At 48.1% G+C, this 23,130-nt stretch overlaps 1 protein-coding gene and 1 long non-coding RNA gene across 2 annotated transcripts; one reads left to right on the plus strand and one right to left on the minus strand.

The window, feature by feature from the left end:
- The first annotated feature begins 1,979 nt into the window (after positions 1-1,979).
- Positions 1,980-16,259, plus strand: LOC142473033 (uncharacterized). Its single transcript, XR_012789962.1, has 3 exons — positions 1,980-2,155; positions 2,244-2,419; positions 15,949-16,259. It is a non-coding gene; the product is annotated as an uncharacterized LOC142473033 (long non-coding RNA).
- On the minus strand, positions 5,279-21,669 carry LOC142473032 (metastasis-associated protein MTA1-like). Its single transcript, XM_075580182.1, has 9 exons — positions 21,541-21,669; positions 20,374-20,476; positions 16,887-16,986; positions 16,026-16,217; positions 14,905-14,979; positions 11,453-11,511; positions 10,621-10,736; positions 8,461-8,610; positions 5,279-6,341 (listed from the first exon to the last, which is right to left on the minus strand). The coding sequence occupies exons 1-9, from the start codon at positions 21,608-21,610 to the stop codon at positions 6,244-6,246; spliced, it is 963 nt and encodes a 320-aa protein (XP_075436297.1). The 5' UTR covers positions 21,611-21,669; the 3' UTR covers positions 5,279-6,243.
- Between the last annotated feature and the right edge of the window lie 1,461 nt (positions 21,670-23,130).

Raw genomic sequence — 23,130 nt, forward strand, 5'->3', positions numbered from 1 at the left:
CCTTGAGGACAAGAGGAGAGGAGCCTCGGGGAGTGTAGCTAGGGATTATGTTCATGAGTAATAAAAGAAAGCCGGTCCCCGGTGTTTGCTATTGTTACAGGTAAGGACAGTCCCTTATAGTCGGGGCTGCCGACAGATTTCCTGGGGCCCAGGACGTGGCGTTTCGACCGGCGCGCTCCCCCCCCCCCACCCAAATGTCAGCGGCCTTGCGAATCCCTCCTCCTTCACACCCTCATCAGCCACCTCCTCTATTCTCCCCCCTTTCCCCGTGTATTTCTATCACTCTCCCCCCTCCCCACCTCCCTTATCACTTAATTACCCCCCTCTCATTCAATCCCGCACCCTCAATTCCCCCCCCTCCTCACACTCACTCCCCCCACTGGACACACACACTCTGCCCCCCCAATATCCATACAATTCCCCTCCAACAATACCCACACAATAATTACCCCCTTCCCACACGTAGACAAAATGCAACACACACACAAAATGCAACACACACAAAATACAACATACACACACATACACAAAGTACAATACATGCACAAAATTGAATGGTGGGAGGGTTTGAATGGTGGGAGGGTTTGAATGGTGGGAGGGTTTGAATGGTGGAAGGGTTTGAATGGCGGGAGGGTTTGAATGGTGGGAGGGTTTGAATGGTGGGAGGGTTTGAATGGTGGGAGGGTTTAAATGGTGGGAGGGTTTGAATGGTGGAAGGGTTTGAATGGTGGGAGGGTTTGAATGGTGGGAGGGTTTGAATGGTGGGAGGGTTTGAATGGTGGGAGGGTTTGAATGGGGGGAGGGTTTGAATGGGGGGAGGGTTTGAATGGTGGGAGGGTTTGAATGGTGGAAGGGTTTGAATGGTGGGAGGGTTTGAATGGTGGGAGGGTTTGAATGGTGGGAGGGTTTGAATGGTGGAAGGGTTTGAATGGTGGGAGGGTTTGAATGGTGGGAGGGTTTGAATGGTGGAAGGGTTTGAATGGTGGGAGGGTTTGAATGGTGGGAGGGTTTGAATGGTGGGAGGGTTTGAATGGTGGGAGGGTTTGAATGGTGGAAGGGTTTGAATGGTGGGAGGGTTTGAATGGTGGGAGGGTTTGAATGGTGGGAGGGTTTGAATGGTGGGAGGGTTTGAATGGTGGGAGGGTTTGAATGGTGGGAGGGTTTGAATGGTGGAAGGGTTTGAATGGTGGGAGGGTTTGAATGGTGGAAGGGTTTGAATGGTGGGAGGGTTTGAATGGTGGGAGGGTTTGAATGGTGGAAGGGTTTGAATGGTGGGAGGGTTTGAATGGTGGGAGGGTTTGAATGGTGGAAGGGTTTGAATGGTGGGAGGGTTTGAATGGTGGGAGGGTTTGAATGGTGGAAGGGTTTGAATGGTGGGAGGGTTTGAATGGTGGGAGGGTTTGAATGGTGGGAGGGTTTGAATGGTGAAAGGGTTTGAATGGTGGGAGGGTTTGAATGGTGGGAGGGTTTGAATGGTGGGAGGGTTTGAATGGTGGGAGGGTTTGAATGGTGAAAGGGTTTGAATGGTGGAAGGGTTTGAATGGTGGAAGGGTGTTGTTGATACCCAAACCCCAGTCCGTTCACCTATGGGAACAGGGTTTCCTAGCGGCGATAGGATTGTAAGCTCTTCAGAACAGGGAGTTGTTGTGCTTTTGAAAAATCGATAACACCCCCACCCCGCACTGTGTGTTAGATTGTAACCGCAGTGACACCAGGAGGTCTTCCTCAACATGAATGAAACCAAAGCATCGTACAGGATCTGAGGTTTCACAACAGTTAGGAAACACTGTGCCGGTCCACGTTGTCGTTATCTGGAGTCCGTGTCTCTGTTTCTCTCTTTAGTGAATTTGGGCAGGTGGCCAAAAATCAGATTGTAGGTTTTTTTTTTTACGAGGTTTGGACACAGGCCATAACAACCCCATTCACGGTGATATATACACTGCTGTTTATAAAGCCGCCTCCACACGTATACACTGCCTCTCACTTTATAAGGTCCCATGTAGGAGAGATGTTTCCATATCTACCTGGGATTGAGCTACCAACGTCATGGGGGGCCCGGTCTCCCTTCGTGCAACGAGGCTGCAGGATTATCAGGTTAGAAAGTTAACGGCCCCCTGCGGGCGGGAGGGGGAGTTGGAGTCAGATCCGATTACAGGTACGGGGGGGGGGGGGCCGGGGGCAGCTTCAAGGACTGTTTCGGAAACTGATATCACAGCCTTTCCTTGTTAACACCTGTCCTGCAGCAGGAGGCTCGCGTGGTATTTTTTAACCCTGTGGAGTGCCAGAAAGGGGCCACGGCATCCGCGTCCACGGGCTTTTCATCGGAGCGATCGCATGACGGCGCGGGCGGAAGGCGAGGGAGACCTCCATCTTCTGTTCAACCAGAGCGCGGCGCGCCATCTCCCCTACAAAACGAGCGGTAAGGCACACGACGTAGTCACTGCGTCACCGGGCCCCTGGAGTGTCGGACCTCCCCGACGCGGTCCCACAAATGGAAATACGCAGTCTCGCGCCAGACACCGCGGATACCGTTGACTGAGCAGTACTGATTTTTGCCCGATTATAACGTGACGTTTTTTTTTTTCAATAGAGTTGAAAATTCCATATTCGCTTTATAAATCGGGTCCCGCCCACTTTGCGAGCCAATCAGCAGTCGGATGTATGAGGTAGGAGGGTGAAACAGAGGAAGCGCCACCTTGGGGGCCTGAAGCGGCCATGTTGCTTGTGGCAGGAAGCTCAAGCCGAGAGACACAGAGAGAGAGACACAGAGAGAGTGACACAGAGAGAGAGACACAGAGAGCGAGATAGAAAGATAGACACAGAGACAGAGAGAGACAGACAGACACAGAGAAAGAGAGAGAGAGAGAGAGAGAGAGAGACACAGAGAGAGATAGAAAGATAGACACAGAGACAGAGAGAGACAGACAGAGAAAGAGAGAGAGAGAGAGACACAGAGAGAGATAGAAAGATAGACACAGAGACAGAGAGAGACAGACACAGAGAAAGAGAGAGAGAGACAGAGAGAGACAGAGAGAGATAGAAAGACACACATAGAGAGAGAGATAGAGAGACAGATAGAGATGGACACAGAGAGACAGAAAGAAAGAGACACAGAGAGAGATAGACATAGACACACACAGAGACAGTGAGACAGAGAGACAGAGATAGAGACACAGAGAGAGAGAGACAGAGAGAGAGAGAGAGAGAGAGAGAGAGAGAGAGAGAGAGAGAGAGAGAGAGAGAGATAGAAAGATAGACACAGAGACAGAGAGAGACAGAGAGAGACAGAGAGAGACAGAGAGAGATAGAAAGACACACATAGAGTGAGAGATAGAGAGACAGATAGAGATGGACACACAGAGAGAGACAGAAAGAAAGAGAGAGACACAGAGAGAGATAGACATAGACACACACACAGAGACAGAGACACAGAGAGAGAGAGAGAGAGAGAGAGAGAGAGACAGAGAGAGAGACAGAGAGAGACAGAGACAGAGAGAGACAGACAGAGATAGAGACACACAGAGAGAGAGAGAGAGAGAGAGACAGAGAGAAAGAGAGAAACTTATAATTTTTGGACTTTATTTTTTCTGAATTCCCAATTATTCCCTCATTTTCCATTTTTTTGTTTGTTTTTTTTAAACCAGTGGCGGATTTATTTATTTATTTTTATCCATGCATCTCGACTTAGAACTTCGCACTGCGTAGTAAATATGGCTCCTCCTATCTAACCTTAACACGATGACACCAAATGCAACTTTCTCCCTGATAAAAGTTCCCTCAGTCATCTCTCACAATCTCCGTCTTCCCCATATTGGTCAGGCTTGCCTGCCATATATATATCGGGATCTGGGCTTTGTAACATGCGTGTGTCTCCCTCTAGTGGATAACAGGGTGTACAGCAACTAGTTCCAAAGTAACGAGACACGTGGCGACCATGTTTACTAAGCGATGCTACGCGACAAGATGGCGTCCGGCCCTGGAAGACATCTTAAATCTCCTCCCACGCTGTTAAATGTTAACCTGAGACCCGATTCCCTGGGTGGCCCTTCTGGGCAAAACCAGTCCGGGACATCCCAAGAGCCTAGGGCGGCCAGGTGTCCAGTACAGAACCGGACTGTCCTGTATTTGGACACTCGGTCCAGTAAAAGATGAGAGGTAATACTGGACAGTGACCTGACCGGCTTGGGGGGCCCTGGGATTACCCCCAGGGCCGTTGCTAAGGGGGTTGGGTAATGCAGCTAATGAGGAGGAGGTGCCAGGAGTCTGGGGGTGAGGCCAAGGAGAGGAAGAAACAGCATGGAGAGGTGAGAGGTGTGTGTGTGTGTGTCTCCAGCGCATTCCACATTTCACCATTGTGTCCAGTATTTTTGGAGATGACACCTGGCCACCCTACAAGAGGCCCCGCCAAGCTAATCGCTCATGTGATGTCAGCAAGACGCGACATTGCGGCGTCCTGGGAAAAGCAGGACGCTGCCACTCTAGCTATGGCAAAAGCGCGGGATATGGCAACGTCTCCGTAATGGAAAAACTCACAGCCTTCCTCGGGCGGAAAATGCCACAAATACTCCCCAGACCTGGGGTCCGGTGGTTGTCTCGAGGAAGCTGGACAAGGAGGTAACGGAGAAATAGCTTTGCAAGGGCCTGCCCCCTATCAAATGATGGCGCGGTGAGTTCAATGACCGTCATTGTGTCCGGCCACGCTCACGCTCCGCCCCCCGTACGCTCACTGGCGCTAGGCGAGACAGATGAAATTGATTTTCCAGGCGCGCTGAAGGGTCACATGACCTTCAGCAACCAATCAGCGTCGGTCACTGCTCGGCCACGCCCCCAGCCACGCCCCCTGCTCGCGCTTGGGGGAAAAAAATATGCAGGACAGCCAAGCGCTCAGGTCTGCACCTTTAACTGACTTTTTATTTTTTTTAGGGCTTACGTTAAGTTTAACTTGGTCGGGCGAATTTGACGCACTTTCTCCATTTTTCTTGACACGCGGAAACACTCTTTTTTTAGCACATCCCATTAACATCAGTGCGGCCAGGCATCATATTTTGTCCAGCCCCCTCCCCCCAAAAATGTAGGACGGGCACAAGCGCAATTTAAAAGTGAGCTTTCCGTGCTCCAATTTGACGCCCCCCAAAAGCCGTTAGCGGCGCTTAGTACACAGGGGCTTTCGTGTCGCCCGTCCGAGCGCAAATAAAAGAGAAGTCGGGGCGGAAAAAAACCACAACGTCAGCCAATCCGAACCGCTTATATTAAGTTTATTTAATTAGTACAAGAAATATTGCAAACGAAAAGTGGATAATTAAATATGTATTTACAGCAGAATCACAATGTGGACCAGAATAGGCTGTTTTGGGCCCCAAACTCCTCCTGTGAAGCCCTAACCACGCTTAGGAAGATCCATTGTAGGGTACAAATTGTACTTCATTAACAGGATCCCCTCATAAAATCAGTAGGATACATTTCATGCACTGGGGTGTTAGCCAATTATTTGCACATCTATTAAAAAGGTGCAGTTCCCCGTGTATGTTTTTGTATATTTCTTCGCCTTACTGGACCATTAGCGATCTGGTTTCGGGTCACTTGTTTATTTTTTCCCTATTTTTCTATAAAAAAAAAAAAAAAAAGAGCCTTAAAACCTAAATGAATTTGGCTGTTACGCCTGCATTAAACTTCGAGAAGCTGTGTCTGTTATCAAAACCATATCTTTGATACGTTGCTGATGGCTGCGTGGAAAACCAGTGGCCGTGGAGACACTCTACTTCAGGCTTTGGGGCCTTTGTATTCAAATGATATAAAAACAGCGTTAAAAACCTCCCCCCACAAACATTTGGGGTTATATTCTTTAACGTTAAGAGATGGTGGGGAACTTTTGGGGAAAAGGGAAGGGGGACACGTCTTAAAAGTATAAAAGAATCATTGCAGATGGTATGACTGCGAGGTTGAAAGTCAGATGATCTGCTAAGTGAGATGAGAGCCTCAAGGTGATCAAGGCAGAAGCAAGGCCCAGCTTGGGGTGTTGGGGTGGTGTGAGAGTAGACGGGTTATTAGCTGCAGACATGCAGGAATCCATCAAACATCCCAAATGTTTCAACTCCGGGAACAATATGTGACATAGTCAGTGAGTCCTCACTGAGTCCATGAAAGGAGCCGCTAAGAACGGGGAGGAGAAAGGGTCGTGTTTAATCAGCCAGTTCTTCGCGAATGGCTTCATTTCCTCTCCCCGTCCATGTATCTGCGGCTTCCTTATTTTCGCTTGGCTGCCGGCACGGCGGAGCGAGATCTCTTTCCGCCCGCCTTGCGACGGCGAGCGACTTTGCTTGCCGATCCATTCTGGAGGTGGTCTGCAACACAAAATGGCGTTAAATACTCAAACAACATCCACAGATCTTCACTTACAGATACAGTATACGAAGTCTACAGACATGGAGTTGGAAGGCCCATGAAGACCACCCGTGACCACTCACTCTCTGCCCATTATTTCTAAGCCACTGCTACGTCATGGACATATTTGTTCCATGGATTTTGTGGATGTCCCTAGCACTGACCCAGACGGCTGATAACAAATCAGAGGCTATATTGAAAATATAAATATCTGCATTGATATCACTCCAATGCTACGTCTAATGCAGAAAATTATTAACCTACATGCTATATGTTGTTCTTCTCATAAGTAAAGGTCACTAGTCAATCCCCACCCCTCTTTAATTAGTAGGTCCTGATACAGCTGCAACTGCAGGTTGTAAACTGCTTGCCTTGGCTACTGCACTTAAACCCATCCCACGCTGCGAGATTCCCGCAGCCAGACTAATAGTCCATCGGATTAACAAAGCGGGGGTCCCTGCATTTGAATGGGACTCACTCTGTGTGAATCCTACCAAGCTGCAAGTCCCATTCAAACGCAGGGACACCTGCAGTGTTAATCTGATGGGCCATTACAGCCTGCTGTGGACCATGTCACAAGTTACTGCGAGATGGTCACAGATTTTACCAGCAGAGAGGTAAAGAGAACATGTGCAGGCAATGTAGGGCCTGCAGTAAAGGGTTAACCTTGACAAGGTCGCTGGCTTATAATGCTTTTATAATGCTTTGGGCCAACGCATTGACTAATGACCCTCACTTCTGAGAAGAATAACAGCATCTGGTGACTTAATAATGAGTCGTGTTGGATGTATCATTGGGACTTCTGTGTCATTTGTTGAATACATTAGGTCACTACCCAGTAGCACTCCTATTGATACATATATATATAGTGTAGTGCATTTGGGATTGGAGCTTGCGGGATTGTGTGTCTGTAAGTAAATTGATTGGCACACCATCACAAAGTCAAAGTAGCCGAGTCGGAGGTTGAACACACAAGCTGGCGCGCTGAAGGACGGCGACTCTAACCAACCCTACGAGAGGAGGACGGGAGCATGGCCGGGCTGATGGATGAGCCTCGTACATAGAACACCAGCCAGGAAAACGACGGGTGACCGGCGGCTGTACGGTTCTGTATCTGCCGCCATGGACTTCAGCTGGCCAAAGTATGAGCCAACACGGGCAGAAATATCAAACGAGCCAAGATACAACGGCTATCGATGGGGAGAGATAATACTCCCCGAAAACGCGCTTTTTCAAGGAAGCCTATCTGGCCAACCTGTAAAATCCAACTCCCCCCGCCCAACTCCGACACCATTGTGACTGGACCAATCTCCACTCTATGTAACATCCCGCTCCCTCAAACCGTAATGGGATCAGCTGTGTGGCTAGACCATATTCCACACTATGTAACACCCCTTAACATGCCCACCCTCAAACCTTTCATCTGATCAGCTGTCAGGCAGCACCATACTCCCTCCTGATATATACTCCGCCCCACAACGAGCATCCACATTACCTTCTTGTTTCAACATTGAGAGTGTAAGCTCTCTGGACCAGAGCCTTAAGTTACACTGGCGACACACTTTATTCGAGCTTGGCTAGTGCCACGAATTCGGGTATACCCGGGTGTATTGAGGTTTGTGACTGTTTTCTGCCCGAGTACATTGAGTTATTTTCCAAGCAGGGATTGAAGCATTTTATTCCCGCTGGCTGCAATACTGCACAGTATATATATATAAACTGCATTACAATTCATGAATTTATGCCATCTGGTAGACACGCGAAGCATTGCAGCCTATTAAATCCTAATCATTATCATTTAACAGATCAGCCGCCCATCAGCCAGGCATGAACCCAGGCTGGGAAGGCAAATGCAACGGGGCTTGTCAGAGGTTAGGAGTGGCGCATTCCAGGTATCTGCCAGGTACATACCGGGTATTTGCTCGAATAAAGTGTGTCGGTGCAGTACCTCTCTTGCATCCGTCTGTCCCTTGTTTGTCTGCCATTCTGTTTGTGTAATCTGCATAACTCTGTAACGTCCCCATGGTACCGCGCCACGAAGCATGTTGGCGCTCCACACAGGAAAATTATCCTACTTACCATCGGTCCCGTTAAGTTGCTGGCCTTTGCGTTTCCCCAGGACGGTGGAGGATCCGTCGCCAATGACCGGAGAGGGCTGGGCGGGAGTCACCGGGTTCCTGCCGGATACATCCTTTCTTGGGTCTGGATTTGCGGGGCGGGGGCGCGTCTCTGTGTGCGGCCAAAGGCAAACCCAAGGTTATTCCAAGGTCATGTCAGAAGGAGCGGACAACTCCTTCTTCTTCTTCTTACCCATTATGCTAACATTGGGACCTAGGCTGCGCGTCCGTGACGTCACCCGCGTGAAGCGGGTGCGTATTTTGGACATGGTACCTGCGCCGTCGGGGGGGGGGGGGTGTCTAGGGGGCGTGTCTGTGACATCACAGAGCTGGTTCGCCCTCGCGACCTGCCCGTCACGCCGAGAAATCCATTTCAACCGATTCCTCGCGCGCCGCGCACCCCCTCCTGCATGGCGCGGTCTAGGGGCGCGACCAATGCCTTAAAGCAAAGAGATCGCGCCAGGATCGGACGCCCTCCGCGCGTTTTTTTCGGCAGCATGGACTCAGCCTAAAGATGGGTGAACGTGTCCAAATTCAATTGGATTTTTTTTTCTTTTTTCTTCTGCTACTTGCCCCCCCTCCCCAAAAATGGTCATATTGTGTTATGCAATTTAAAAAATGTCCGATTCTTTCATCTCAGTTTTTCAACACTAACACTTTTCTAATTTGAATGTTTATCGGAGCCTGTGGGTGGGGCAAAGAAGAGGAGGAAACAGCATGGAGTGGAGAGAAGTGAGAGGTGTGTGTGTGTGTGTGTGTCTGTGTGTGTGTGTGTGTGTGTGTGTGTGTGTGTGTGTGTGTGTGTGTGTGTGTGTGTGTGTGTGTGTGTGTGTGTGTGTGTGTGTGTGTGTGTGTGTGTGTGTGTGTGTGTGTGTGTGTGTGTGTCGCACCTTTCACCATTGTGTCCAGTATTTTGGGAGAAGCCGCCTGGCCCCCCAAGCAGCAATGCAGGGATTCGGCAACATGTATCTAACCTAAGGGTGCGCAAAATGGGGGATGCACCCACCGGGGGGGTGAGATTCGATGCGGGGGACGCGGGGTTTACAGAGGCCCCGCGCGCTTCCCGAAGGCATTTAATTGGCGGGGGATCTGCAAGGCCCCTGTAAACTTCTCCTTACCTTGGTTCAGACATGCCTGGTGATGCGTCGCCGTGACAACGTGACGTCAAATGACGCTGCAGGGTCATGTGACGTTGCGTTGCTGTGGCGACAGGGCGTTAGAGCCAAGGTAAGCGGAAAGAAGAAGGGGGGGGGGGGCGCGAGGAGAGGTGGACAGCTGGCAGGGGGGCGCAGGGAAAAAAGATTGCGCTCCCCTGATCTAACCTATACAATCCTACGTGCGGGATATTTAAAGATGGCGCATCAGAGCGGCCGGGCGTGACGGATATCGTGGTGAAATGCGCCATGGCAGCGGGGTGGAACACCCACTGCGTTGATCCTAGAGAAGACAGCCGCCAGTCTGGGTTAGTTGCGCAGAGCGACGCTGCGTCTCCCTGCGCCGATCTCACAGGCGTCCGGCCTGCTTTTATTTTATTTCTATCACATAGGATTAAAGGCGGGGGGGCTCTGGCATTACTTTCAGGGGCGGGGGACCCCCTGCTTCCCCCCGAGGTACACGTGTCATGTGACCAGGACATTTAAACTTGCAGGGAGATACTGGCCCCCTATACTGGGGGGGCGGGAGGGGGGCTGTACCTCGGGGTCCCTGCACCTGAAAGTAATGCAGTTCAGCTCCGGAGACACCCGGCTTCAATCCTTTGAAATGGAAATACAAGTAGCTACATTACCTTCGTGGCTAACCGCTAAGGTAATAAAGGGGTTAAACAGAAGTACCCAGTTTGTTGGGGATGGGTGAAGGTTGTAGTTGCCCAAGGGTGGGTGGTTAGGCCTCCCAGGAAGGGTTGCAAGAGGGGCTAATTACAGTTACTAACGGAAGCATATGGTACCTGGTCGTTTGGGCTTCCCTCCCTTTAAGGTGATGTCACATCACCCCCCAAAAAAGGTGTGTATATATGTATATATATATATATATATATATATATATATATATATATATAAACTTGAGCTGGTATAGGGTCAATCAGAACGGTTATGTCGTCTCTGTATAAAGAAAAAGCACTTACTGTAGAAGTTAACCAAGGCCCCCTCGGCTCCCGTGTTCTGGGCCTGCGCTGGTGTCTCGTTTATCGCTCCTGGTGTCACCGCGTTCCCGGTTATCTGAGTTGGGGTTGTCTTTTTACTTGAGAAAGAAATAAGAAGGTCAGCGAGAGAGATAACCCTTCCATACTGACCCACCCCATATAATACATCTTTAAAGGATCAGTTCCTCTCCTTTTTAAACAGGGGGTTGGAAACCAGGGGGTCTTTAGAGAAGAACCGCCTTTATTTCAACTAAGCCCCCCATGGTTTTCAGATACTGTCGATAAGTGTCGTCAATGACTTCCTGGATGTTTCAATGCCCCCGCGTCACGTAGGCCAATTGAAAGCCGCGATGGCTGGGGTTGGGGTTCCTACTGGTCCCCGCTCCCCCCACGTAACGTGGAAGGTTTAAGCGCCATTTTGTTAACCCACTAGGGCTGGTGGTGCCACCTTCCCCCCGGTAAGTATTTCGGCAACCCATCGTGGTCAAAAATAAAGGAGAATTATGAATCTCTGATGATGGGGTGGTCTACTGCTTGAAAATGAGCCGTGGGTTACAGTTTCCAATGCTTGGGCTTCAATCTAAGGACAAAACAACAGCCAAGTGCCGTAGGGTGACCCACCCAAGGTCACCAGCCACCAGTCACAAGCCACAAGGAGAGAAGCCACCAGGATTTAAAGCTGGTTCACCTACATCTTTTGCCCTCTAATCCCGACACCTTGACCTTGAAATAACTTCAAATGGCACCCCCTTCCCCCCCCCCCCCCCCCCCCCCCCCCCCATTTGTTCGAAAAATGTTCATCGAATGGACTTACTTTTTGGGTTTCCTCACTTTTTTTAACTTGGCCTCTGCTTCTGCTATTTTCTGCTGTTTCTTTAAAATAAGGAACGAGACCTTATTAAGGGCAGCCAGGGCCACCTGAATTACCAACCGCAGTTCAGACTTCAACCAAACATGTCCATTAAACCAAAAGGGTGTCATTAGTTAGTACTCATTGTAAGTAAGAGTATCGTTAATTAATCACTATGGAATGACCCTTAGTACCGAGTGACCCATTTTAGTACTCCCGTAGTATACCCAATGCAGTTAATGTACTCATTGTTACCAGTGTAACTCCATTCAGTTACTCCTCATGGAATGACCCATTGTAAGTGTATCACTAGTTACTCCTCATGAAATGACCCAATGTAAGTGTATCACTAGTTACTCCTCATGGAATGACCCAATGTAAGTGTATCATTAGTAACTCCTCATGGAATGACCCAATGTAAGTGTATCACTAGTTACTCCTCATGGAATGACCCAATGTAAGTGTATCATTAGTTACTCCTCATGGAATGATCTAATGTAAGTGCATCACTAGTTACTCCTCATGGAATGACCCAATGTAAGTGTATCACTAGTTACTCCTCATGGAATGACCCAATGGAAGTGTATCACTAGTAACTCCTCACGGAATGACCCAATGTAAGTGTATCACTAGTAACTCCTCACGGAATGACCCAATGTAAGTGTATCATTAGTTACTCCTCATGGAATGACCCAATGTAAGTGTATCACTAGTTACTCCTCATGGAATGACCCAATGTAAGTGTATCATTAGTTACTCCTCATGGAATGACCCAATGTAAGTGTATCATTAGTTACTCCTCATGGAATGACCCAATGTAAGTGTATCACTAGTAACTCCTCATGGAATGACCCAATGTAAGTGTATCACTAGTAACTCCTCATGGAATGACCCAATGTAAGTGTATCACTAGTTACTCCTCATGGAATGACCCAATGTAAGTGTATCATTAGTAACTCCTCATGGAATGACCCAATGTAAGTGTATCATTAGTAACTCCTCATGGAATGACCCATTGTAAGTGTATCACTAGTTACTCCTCATGGAATGACCCAATGTAAGTGTATCACTAGTTACTCCTCATGGAATAACTCAATGTAAGTGTATCACTAGTTACTCCTCATGGAATGACCCAATGTAAGTGTATCACTAGTTACTCCTCATGGAATGACCCAATGTAAGTGTATCACTAGTTACTCCTCATGGACTGACCCAATGTAAGTGTATCACTAGTAACTCCTCATGGAATGACCCAATGTAAGTGTATCACTAGTTACTCCTCATGGAATGACCCAATGTAAGTGTATCACTAGTTACTCCTCATGGAATGACCCAATGTAAGTGTATCACTAGTTACTCCTCATGGAATGACCCAATGTAAGTGTATCACTAGTTACTCCTCATGGAATAACCCAATGTAAGTGTATCACTAGTTACTCCTCATGGAATGACCCATTGTAAGTGTATCACTAGTTACTCCTCATGGAATGACCCATTGTAAGTGTATCACTAGTTACTCCTCATGGAATGACCCATTGTAAGTGTATCACTAGTTACTCCTCATGGAATAACCCAATGTAAGTGTATCACTAGTTACTCCTCATGGAATGACCCATTGTAAGTGTATCACTAGTTACTCCTCATGGAATGACCCAATGTAAGTGTATCACTAGTTACTCCTCATGGAATAACCCAATGTAAGTGTATCACTAGTTACTCCTCATGGAATGACCCAATGTAAGTGTATCATTAGTAACTCCTCATGGAATGACCCAATGTAAGTGTATCATTAGTAACTCCTCATGGAATGACCCAATGTAAGTGTATCACTAGTTACTCCTCATGGAATGACCCAATGTAAGTGTATCACTAGTTACTCCTCATGGAATGACCCAATGTAAGTGTATCACTAATTACTCCTCACGGAATGACCCAATGTAAGTGTATCACTAGTTACTCTTCACGGAATGACCCAATGTAAGTGTATCACTAGTTACTCCTCACGGAATGACCCAATGTAAGTGTATCACTAGTTACTCCTCATGGAATGACCCAATGTAAGTGTATCATTAGTAACTCCTCATGGAATGACCCAATGTAAGTGTATCACTAGTTACTCCTCACGGAATGACCGAATGTAAGTGTATCACTAGTTACTCTTCACGGAATGACTCAATGTAAGTGTATCACTAGTTACTCCTCATGGAATGACCCAATGTAAGTGTATCACTAGTTACTCCTCATGGAATGACCCAATGTAAGTGTATCATTAGTAGCTCCTCATGGAATGACCCAATGTAAGTGTATCACTAGTTACTCCTCATGGAATGACCCAATGTAAGTGTATCACTAGTTACTCCTCATGGAATGACCCATTGTAAGTGTATCACTAGTTACTCCTCATGGAATGACCCAATGTAAGTGTATCACTAGTTACTCCTCATGGAATAACCCAATGTAAGTGTATCACTAGTTACTCCTCATGGAATGACCCAATGTAAGTGTATCACTAGTTACTCTTCATGGAATGACCCATTGTAAGTGTATCACTAGTTACTCCTCATGGAATGACCCATTGTAAGTGTATCACTAGTTACTCCTCATGGAATGACCCAATGTAAGTTTATCACTAGTTACTCCTCATGGAATGACCCAATGTAAGTGTATCACTAGTTACTCCTCATGGAATGACCCAATGTAAGTGTCTCACTAGTTACTCCTCATGGAATGACCCAATGTAAGTGTATCACTAGTTACTCCTCATGGAATGACCCAATGTAAGTGTATCACTAGTTACTCCTCATGGAATGACCCATTGTAAGTGTATCACTAGTTACTCCTCATGAAATGACCCAATGTAAGTGTATCACTAGTTACTCCTCATGAAATGACCCAATGTAAGTGTATCACTAGTTACTCCTCATGGAATGACCCAATGTAAGTGTCTCACTAGTTACTCCTCATGGAATGACCCAATGTAAGTGTATCACTAGTTACTCCTCATGGAATAACCCATTGTAAGTGTATCACTAGTAACTCCTCATGGAATGACCCAATGTAAGTGTATCACTTGTTACTCCTCATGGAATGACCCAATGTAAGTGTATCACTTGTTACTCCTCATGGAATGACCCAATGTAAGTGTCTCACTAGTTACTCCTCATGGAATGACCCAATGTAAGTGTATCACTAGTTACTCCTCATGGAATGACCCATTGTAAGTGTGTCACTAGTTACTCCTCATGGAATGACCCAATGTAAGTGTATCACTAGTTACTCCTCATGGAATGACCCAATGTAAGTGTATCACTAGTTACTCCTCATGGAATGACCCAATGACAAGTCCACTAACAGCGTTTTTGGCCAGTAACTTACGGGTGTCGTTTACACAAATGTCGGCTTCAAGCATTTCCTACCTGTTGCAGATATCTGTCGGTGGTCTTCCACAGGTAATAATATCCGATTATGCTGGTCATCGGCTTCCATGGTAACTAGAGAACAGAAAACTGTATTAAGTACAGCAATAAATACACTTTTAGGTAATGTTTCTGCGCGTTTGCTAAGGCGCCGCGCAAAGTCCCGTATCTACATGTACATAAGCAAATTCAAATGAACCGGTTCTTAAAAAAAATAAACTGATAGAGTATGGGATCGTGGACGTTTTCTTTACTTAACTCACTTAGGGGGAGATATGCTAACCGTCGTAATGCGATCCTGCGTTAACTGCCGGTACCTAGATCACAGTGCGTTAACCTGTAACAGAGATAAGCCAATCTGCCCCTTAGGACTGGGACATAGAAGAGCAGGCCGTGCTGAGCGGTGCTGAGCAGCGCTGAGCAGATGCACTTACCCCCTGCATCTGTGATCAGCGCGGCTTTCGCAGCCGCTTCCGCACGCTTCCGGTCACGTGACCGAAAACAGCCAATGGGAGTGAGGGACTAGCCCCGCCTCCCGCCACGCCTCCGTCACGCTTCCGCTCCGCCTTCGCCCCGCCCCCAAAGCGCGCTCACTGCCTCGCCTGCCAGGACGCAAAAAAAGCTCCTGCTTGAGCAGGCGAGGCAGAGCAGGAGCGCGGATCAGCGCGGCCCGAGGCACCATGCCCGAGGCCTAAAGATTGTAAACTCTTTGGGGCAGGGGTTCCTTTATAATTGAGACACCATCGTACACTAGGTGAGACGCTTACAGGGAGAAGGAGAGGCTCAGTAAGTAAACACACTGACTGGCACTGAGTGTGAAGCAGGGGAACCTGGTTCAATTCCCGGTTGGCTCCTTGTCACCTTGGGTAAGTCACTTTATCTCCCTGTGCCTCAGGCAACAAAAACATAGATTGTAAGCTCCACGGGGCAGGGACCTGCGCTTGCAAAAATGTCTCTGTAAAGTGCTGTGTAAAACTAGCAGCGCGATACAAGAACAAACAATGATTATTATTATTATTACTAAGCAAAGTGTCTCTCATGCAGAACAACCACCTTCAGGGTTTCCATGCGTTCACTGGCCCGTCTACACACCACTGCGCTAGAAAAGTCGTATTACTTACAAAGTCCCGTTGGATATCTGCAAAATCCTTGCCGCATCTATCCAGGGCTTCCTCAAAGAGTTGGGCCTCGGACGCAGTCCACGTCTCCAACTCATCCTGGCAGAGCACGGGGGGGCCTTCTTCAGGGACCAGCGCTGCAATGGCTTTGGGAATGTCGTAGGCGCTCTTGTGCAACACTTCCATTGCATCGAACTGGGAATAGCAAGAATCAAAGAAAAAAGCGGGGGGGGGGGGGAAACATCGTCAATCAATCGTGCTCGCTTGATATTCAAAGGTTTTAAAGTTTGGAATACACAGGGGGAAAACATCGTCAATCAACCGTGCTCGCTTGATATTCAAAGGTTTTAAAGTTTGGAATACACAGGGGGAAAAACATCGTCAATCAACCGTGCTCGCTTGATATTCAAAGGTGTTAAAGCTTGGAATACACAGATGTCAAAGCACTCTCGGTGGATTCCACCACAGCGGTTGTGTTACCGCTAAGGATTTCATTATTAGAGCATGTTGTGTAAAAGGTAACAAAAATAAAAGAGGTCAAAATACTTTGGCACATCCAATCTATATGACATGTTCTTATCCACTGGTATTTTCTGGAGGTGACATTAAACACCTGGATTTCAGTCTCTCGTGTCCGGCACTAATAGTTCTCTAGAATTGGGGAACTCAACAGGTCTTCAGCACACAATAAATAAAAAAAACCCCCACTCAACAGCCGGTAACGTGTTAATCACGGCCTCCACGGAAAAGCTGTCAGGAAGGCTTGCACGTTACCGATATATTCACCCGGCCCGCCCCACGCCTATCTTTTATTACCCTTACACGCAGAGATCAGTGGAAGGTGTTGTCCTCGGAACGTCTTACCATCGTGATGTCTCTGCAGGCCGCGGCGGCGCTCATGTGGGCGCTGGGCTGTCTGGCTGAGCTGCGGCACTGTAACCCGCGGGCAAATGTACCTATAGTCCTGGGAGAGGATTAGAGACATGTACCTTGTGCGCAAGATGAAAGGGTCAGTCTCTCCTAGGGGCAAAGTGTACTAATGGCAGTGACATGGTTAAGGGGTCAGTCTCTCCTAGGGGCAAAGTGTACTAATGGCAGTGACATGGTTAAGGGGTCAGTCTCTCCTAGGGGCAAAGTGTACTAATGGCAGTGACATGGTTAAGGGATCAGTGTCTCCTAGGGGCAAAGTGTACTAATGGCAGTGACATGGTTAAGGAGTCAGTCTCTCCTAGGGGCAAAGTGTACTAATGGCAGTGACATAGTTAAGGGGTCAGTCCCTCCTAGGGGCAAAGTGTACTAATGGCAGTGACATGGTTAAGGGGTCAGTCCCTCCTAGGAGCAAAGTGTACTAATGGCAGTGACATGTTAAGGAGTCAGTCTCTCCTAGGGGCAAAGTGTACTAATGGCAGTGACATGGTTAAGGGGTCAGTCTCTCCTAGGGGCAAAGTGTACTAATGGCAGTGACATGGTTAAGGGGTCAGTCTCTCCTAGGGGCAAAGTGTACTAATGGCAGTGACATGGTTAAGGGGTCAGTCCCTCCTAGGGGCAAAGTGTACTAATGGCAGTGACATGGTTAAGGAGTCAGTCTCTCCTAGGGGCAAAGTGTACTAATGGCAGTGACATGGTTAAGGAGTCAGTCTCTCCTAGGGGCAAAGTGTACTAATGGCAGTGACATGGTTAAGGGGTCAGTCCCTCCTAGGAGCAAAGTGTACTAATGGCAGTGACATGGTTAAGGAGTCAGTCTCTCTTAGGGGCAAAGTGTACTAATGGCAGTGACATGGTTAAGGGGTCAGTCCCTCCTAGGAGCAAAGTGTACTAATGGCAGTGACATGTTTAAGGGGTCAGTCCCTCCTAGGAGCAAAGTGTACTAATGGCAGTGACATGGTTAAGGAGTCAGTCTCTCTTAGGGGCAAAGTGTACTAATGGCAGTGACATGGTTAAGGGGTCAGTCCCTCCTAGGAGCAAAGTGTACTAATGGCAGTGACATGGTTAAGGGGTCAGTCTCTACTAGGGGCAATGTGTACTAATGGCAGTGACATGGTTAAGGGGTCAGTCCCTCCTAGGAGCAAAGTGTACTAATGGCAGTGACATGGTTAAGGGGTCAGTCTCTCCTAGGGGCAAAGTGTACTAATGGCAGTGACATGGTTAAGGGGTCAGTCCCTCCTAGGGGCAAAGTGTAATAATGACAGTGACATGGTTAAGGGGTCAGTCCCTCCTAGGGGCAAAGTGTAATAATGACAGTGACATGGTTAAGGAATCAGTCCCTCCTAGGGGCAAAGTGTACTAATGGCAGTGACATGGTAAAGGAGTCAGTCCCTCCTAGGGGCAAAGTGTACTAATGGCAGTGACGTGGTTAAGGAGTCAGTCTCTCCTAGAGCAAAGTGTACTAATGGCAGTGACATGGTTAAGGGGTCAGTCTCTCCTAGGGACAAAGTGTAATAATGGCAGTGACATGGTTAAGGGGTCAGTCCCTCCTAGGGGCAAAGTGTAATAATGACAGTGACATGGTTAAGGGGTCAGTCTCTCCTAGGGGCAAAGTGTACTAATGGCAGTGACATGGTTAATTGGTCAGTTCCTCCTAGGGGCAAAGTGTACTAATGGCAGTGACATGGTTAAGGGGTCAGTCCCTCTTAGGGGCAAAGTGTACTAATGGCAGTGACATGGTTAAGGAATCAGTCCCTCCTAGGGGCAAAGTGTACTAATGGCAGTGACATGGTTAAGGAATCAGTCTCTCCTAGGGGCAAAGTGTACTAATGGCAGTGACATGGTAAAGGAGTAAGTCCCTCCTAGGGGCAAAGTGTACTAATGGCAGTGACGTGGTTAAGGAGTCAGTCTCTCCTAGAGCAAAGTGTTCTAATGGCAGTGACATGGTTAAGGGGTCAGTCTCTCCTAGGGACTAAGTGTAATAATGGCAGTGACATGGTTAAGGGGTCAGTCCCTCCTAGGGGCAAAGTGTAATAATGGCAGTGACATGGTTAAGGGGCCAGTCTCTCCTAGGGGCAAAGTGTAATAATGGTAGTGACATGGTTAAGGGGTCAGTCCCTCCTAGGGGCAAAGTGTACTAATGGCAGTGACATGGTTAAGGGGTCAGTCTCTCCTAGGGGCAAAGTGTAATAATGGCAGTGACATGGTTAAGGGGTCAGTCTCTCCTAGGGGCAAAGTGTACTAATGGCAGTGACATGGTTAATGGGTCAGTCCCTCCTAGGGGCAAAGTGTAATAATGGCAGTGACATGGTTAAGGGGTCAGTCTCTCCTAGGGGCAAAGTGTACTAATAGCAGTGACATGGTTAATGGGTCAGTCCCTCCTAGGGGCAAAGTGTACAAATGGCAGTGACATGGTTAAGGGGTCAGTCCCTCCTAGGGGCAAAGTGTACTAATGGCAGTGACATGGTTAAGGGGTCAGTCCCTCCTATGGACAAAGTGTACTAATGGCAGTGACATGGTTAAGGGGTCAGTCCCTCCTAGGGGCAAAGTGTACTAATGGCAGTGACATGGTTAAGGGGTCAGTCTCTCCTAGGGGCAAAGTGTAATAATGGCAGTGACATGGTTAAGGGGTCAGTCTCTCCTAGGGGCAAAGTGTACTAATGGCAGTGACATGGTTAATGGGTCAGTCCCTCCTAGGGGCAAAGTGTACTAATGGCAGTGACATGGTTAAGGGGTCAGTCTCTCCTAGGGGCAAAGTGTACTAATGGCAGTGACATGGTTAAGGGGTCAGTCCCTCCTAGGGGCAAAGTGTGCTAATGGCAGTGACATGGTTAAGGGGTCAGTCTCTCCTAGGGGCAAAGTGTACTAATGGCAGTGACATGGTTAAGGGGTCAGTCTCTCCTAGGGGCAAAGTGTACTATGGCAGTGACATGGTTAAGGGGTCAGTCTCTCCTAGGGACAAAGTGTAATAATGGCAGTGACATGGTTAAGGGGTCAGTCTCTCCTAGGGGCAAAGTGTACTAATGGCAGTGACATGGTTAAGGGGTCAGTCCCTCCTAGGGGCAAAGTGTACTAATGGCAGTGACATGGTTAAGGGGTCAGTCCCTCCTAGGGGCAAAGTGTACTAATGGCAGTGACATGTTTAAGGGGTCAGTCCCTCGTGGGACCAAAGTGACTGTTGTGTGTGTGTGTGTGTGTGTGTGTGTGTGTGTGTGTGTGTGTGTGTGTGTGTGTGTATGTGTGTGTGTGTGTGTGTGTGTGTGTGTGTGTGTGTGTGTGTGTGTGTGTGTGTGTGTGTGTGTGTGTGTGTGTGTGTGTGTGTGTGTCTGTTTTCTAGAGGTGCCTGAGAAACCGAGCATTACAGACAAGACTGTCCCAAGAGAGAAACGCTTGAGTTAAACTCATGTCTGCTTTTTTCTTGTCTTACCGTGCTGCTTCCAAATACTGGTCTATCTGCTCATCAGTCAGGGGGTTGTTCACATCCCAAACTTTGGTTTCAAGGTTGTCCTGGTCTCTGTCCCAGTCCTCACCTGCGGTGACCAAAAGCGGAGACCCCTTTGAGCTGCAGGTTCTCGGGAGCTGAACCCCCATTAATTACAGCTCCGGGGACCCCCTGCTTCCGGAGATACAGACCTCGGCGTAGGGGGGAGCCGGTAGCCACTCCGCCCTGGCTAGCAGGGGGTTCTCATAATGGCGGCGTTTCAAAGCTCCCACGCCCTGCGGGCCAATAAGAAGCCTTGACATCATCAGGTCCCCTCTTCCTATTGGCCGGCGTGATGCGGGAAGTTGAAACTTTGGTTCTCGAGATACCCCAATTGGTCAGCGTTTGAGGATATCCCTGCTTCAGCACAGGTGGCTCAATCAGTGGCTGAGATCTCATGAGATATATTGGCTGGGATATCCTTAAAACCGGATCTGTTGGGGGGGGAGGGGTGGATTTTGAGGACCAGAGTTGAGCAACCTGTGATATAGGTTACCCAACATGTATTATTTTGACAGTATGGGCTATTACAAATAACATTTCACTAATCATTTATATTTACTAGCCCTCGGGCAGTGTTGCCCAACTCACAGTCCTCAGGGAACCCCCAACAGGTCAGGAATTAAGGATATCCCCGCTCCAGCACAGGTGGCTCAGTCAAAATGACTGAGCCACTGATTGACCCAGCTGTGCTGGAGCAGGGGTATATCCTTAAGACCGGACCTGCTGGGGGTTTCCCCGAGGACTGGAGTTGGGAAACACTGCCCTAGAGATACATTAAAAAAAACAAAATACACAATGATGTTTTCCTTTAAATCACATCAAGTCGGGTGTTCAACCAAACTTCAATCATCAAACTAGGCATCATACGTAGAAGTCCCACAACGACCTTCAAGCCTTTGACCTTCATACGTAAGACGCGCTTTTTTTTAGTAGTAGATTTTTTTTTACGCCGCCCCCCCCCCCCCAAAAAAAAAACACAAATAAGATCGGGATCCGTAGACGACATGGACTGAAAAGGATAAAGAGTATATCCATTATTAGCTTAATTTTTGTTCTTAAGAAGAAGAGGAATGTTTATTTCTATTGGTACCCAACGGGGATGTCGCTTACCTCTTGTGCACAGGTCGGGTATTTCAGCCTGATATTCTTTGCCAATTCGAATCTTTCCCACGTCCGCCATCGTGGGGTCTTCTACGGCGGACGGCAAACGGATGAATAACGGAAAAAAAACAAAGAGGCAACCCTACGGGAAAAGAGGTGATTTGATTAATCGGCGGCTTTGCCTCTCACGGCAGCGGTTTGACATGAGAAACACAGGTATCCTACAGAGCTTACAATCAAAGTGATCGGAGTATAAATTGAAGGGCGTTGTAGCTTGCGTATTACCCTCGTTCGATGTCACAGCGCCGTTCTCCGTCGTGCCGAGCACCGTCTCTTTCCTGCCACCTGAAGAAGGCAGACCGTCCCCGGAAAAAAACGCTACAGCCCACACGCACCAAAAAGGCGAGACGTTTTAGCTAGGGCGGACGGATTTTCCAACGCAGAAAGCGGGACGCGTTAAAAAAAATGTACAGCTCAACCCCCTTATAATGCTGTGCTTGGGGTCCAAAGAATCACACCGCGCAATAAGCGGATGGCGATAGAAATAATGCACCATTGTATGCGTTGTACAATAAAGTATTTAAGACGCCAATAACCGTGTTGTAAAGTATTCATACGTACGAAAATTGGGAGCCACGCGTGCACCGCGATATAAGCGGATCCGCGCTGTAACGGATCGCGCTATAACGGGGTCGAGCTGTGTTTATTAAACAAATGACATCACTCAAGTAAATATTAGAATGGCATTAGTCTAGCGGCGTCCCGCGTTCTGGTTTATTTTAATTTACAAACAGAACATTATCTAAGTTATGGCGGCTAAAAAAAAAAGGTGACAACAACCGTCCACCGTACAGTGTACAGCAAATAAAAGCAGTAATACCACGTGTGGTCCATTTGCGTGTCTCAGAGAGGTCTGGAACCCTGTCTTTCCCCCCCGTTATCGCTTAGCAAACAGGGCTTTTCGCTGCAGCCGGGGCTTCTGGGTAATGACAGGCAAATGAGCACAGTGGCTTCTCACCCATGTTAACACGGATAACAGAACACGCCCTTTGATATGATCGATTACCTACAATAAAAAACGCACGGTGACGATTTGTACGGGTTTGAAGAGTTTTAAGGGAATCCAAGCCGGGGGGGGGGGGGGGGCGTGAAATCACATGGCCAAGTGGTGTCATTTGATGCCGCGATAGGGTAAGTGGGGGGGGGGGGCGAGCACCGGGGGAGAGGGGGCAGGAGGGGGCAGCAACAAAAGTTTGCGCACTCCTTGTCTATACATTGAAAATAAATGAAAAAGGGGAAGATTTGGAAAGAAATAGAAATATATTGTCACAGGCGTTCTTGGTCGTATGCCGTTTCTTGATCATGCAGCCAGCGAAATTAGATTTGTTTACATTAGAAAAGAGGCGTCTAAGAGGGGATATAATAACTATATGCAAATATATTCGGGGGCAGTACAAGGAGCTTTCAAAATAATTATTCACCCCAAGGGCAGTACAAAGGACTCGGGGGCCACCCCTTAAGGTTGGAGGAAAGGAGATTTCACCAGCAACAAAGGAAAGGGTTCTTTACAGTAAGGGCAGTTACAGTGCGGGGTTCATT

The sequence above is a fragment of the Ascaphus truei genome, chromosome 23, assembly GCF_040206685.1.
Source record: "Ascaphus truei isolate aAscTru1 chromosome 23, aAscTru1.hap1, whole genome shotgun sequence".
Lineage (NCBI taxonomy): Eukaryota > Metazoa > Chordata > Amphibia > Anura > Ascaphidae > Ascaphus > Ascaphus truei.

What these genes read in the sequence shown, in the direction of transcription:
- LOC142473032 (XM_075580182.1), bottom strand. Translation starts at nt 21,610, where the DNA reads ATGGCGGACGTGGGAAAGATTCGAATTGGCAAAGAATATCAGGCTGAA. An exon ending in CCTGCAGAGACATCACGATG is followed by an intron (nt 16,218 to 16,886) that starts GTAAGACGTTCC and finishes TGCTATTCCCAG; the next exon opens with TTCGATGCAATGGAAGTGTT. An exon ending in CCGACAGATATCTGCAACAG is followed by an intron (nt 11,512 to 14,904) that starts GTAGGAAATGCT and finishes CTTATTTTAAAG; the next exon opens with AAACAGCAGAAAATAGCAGA.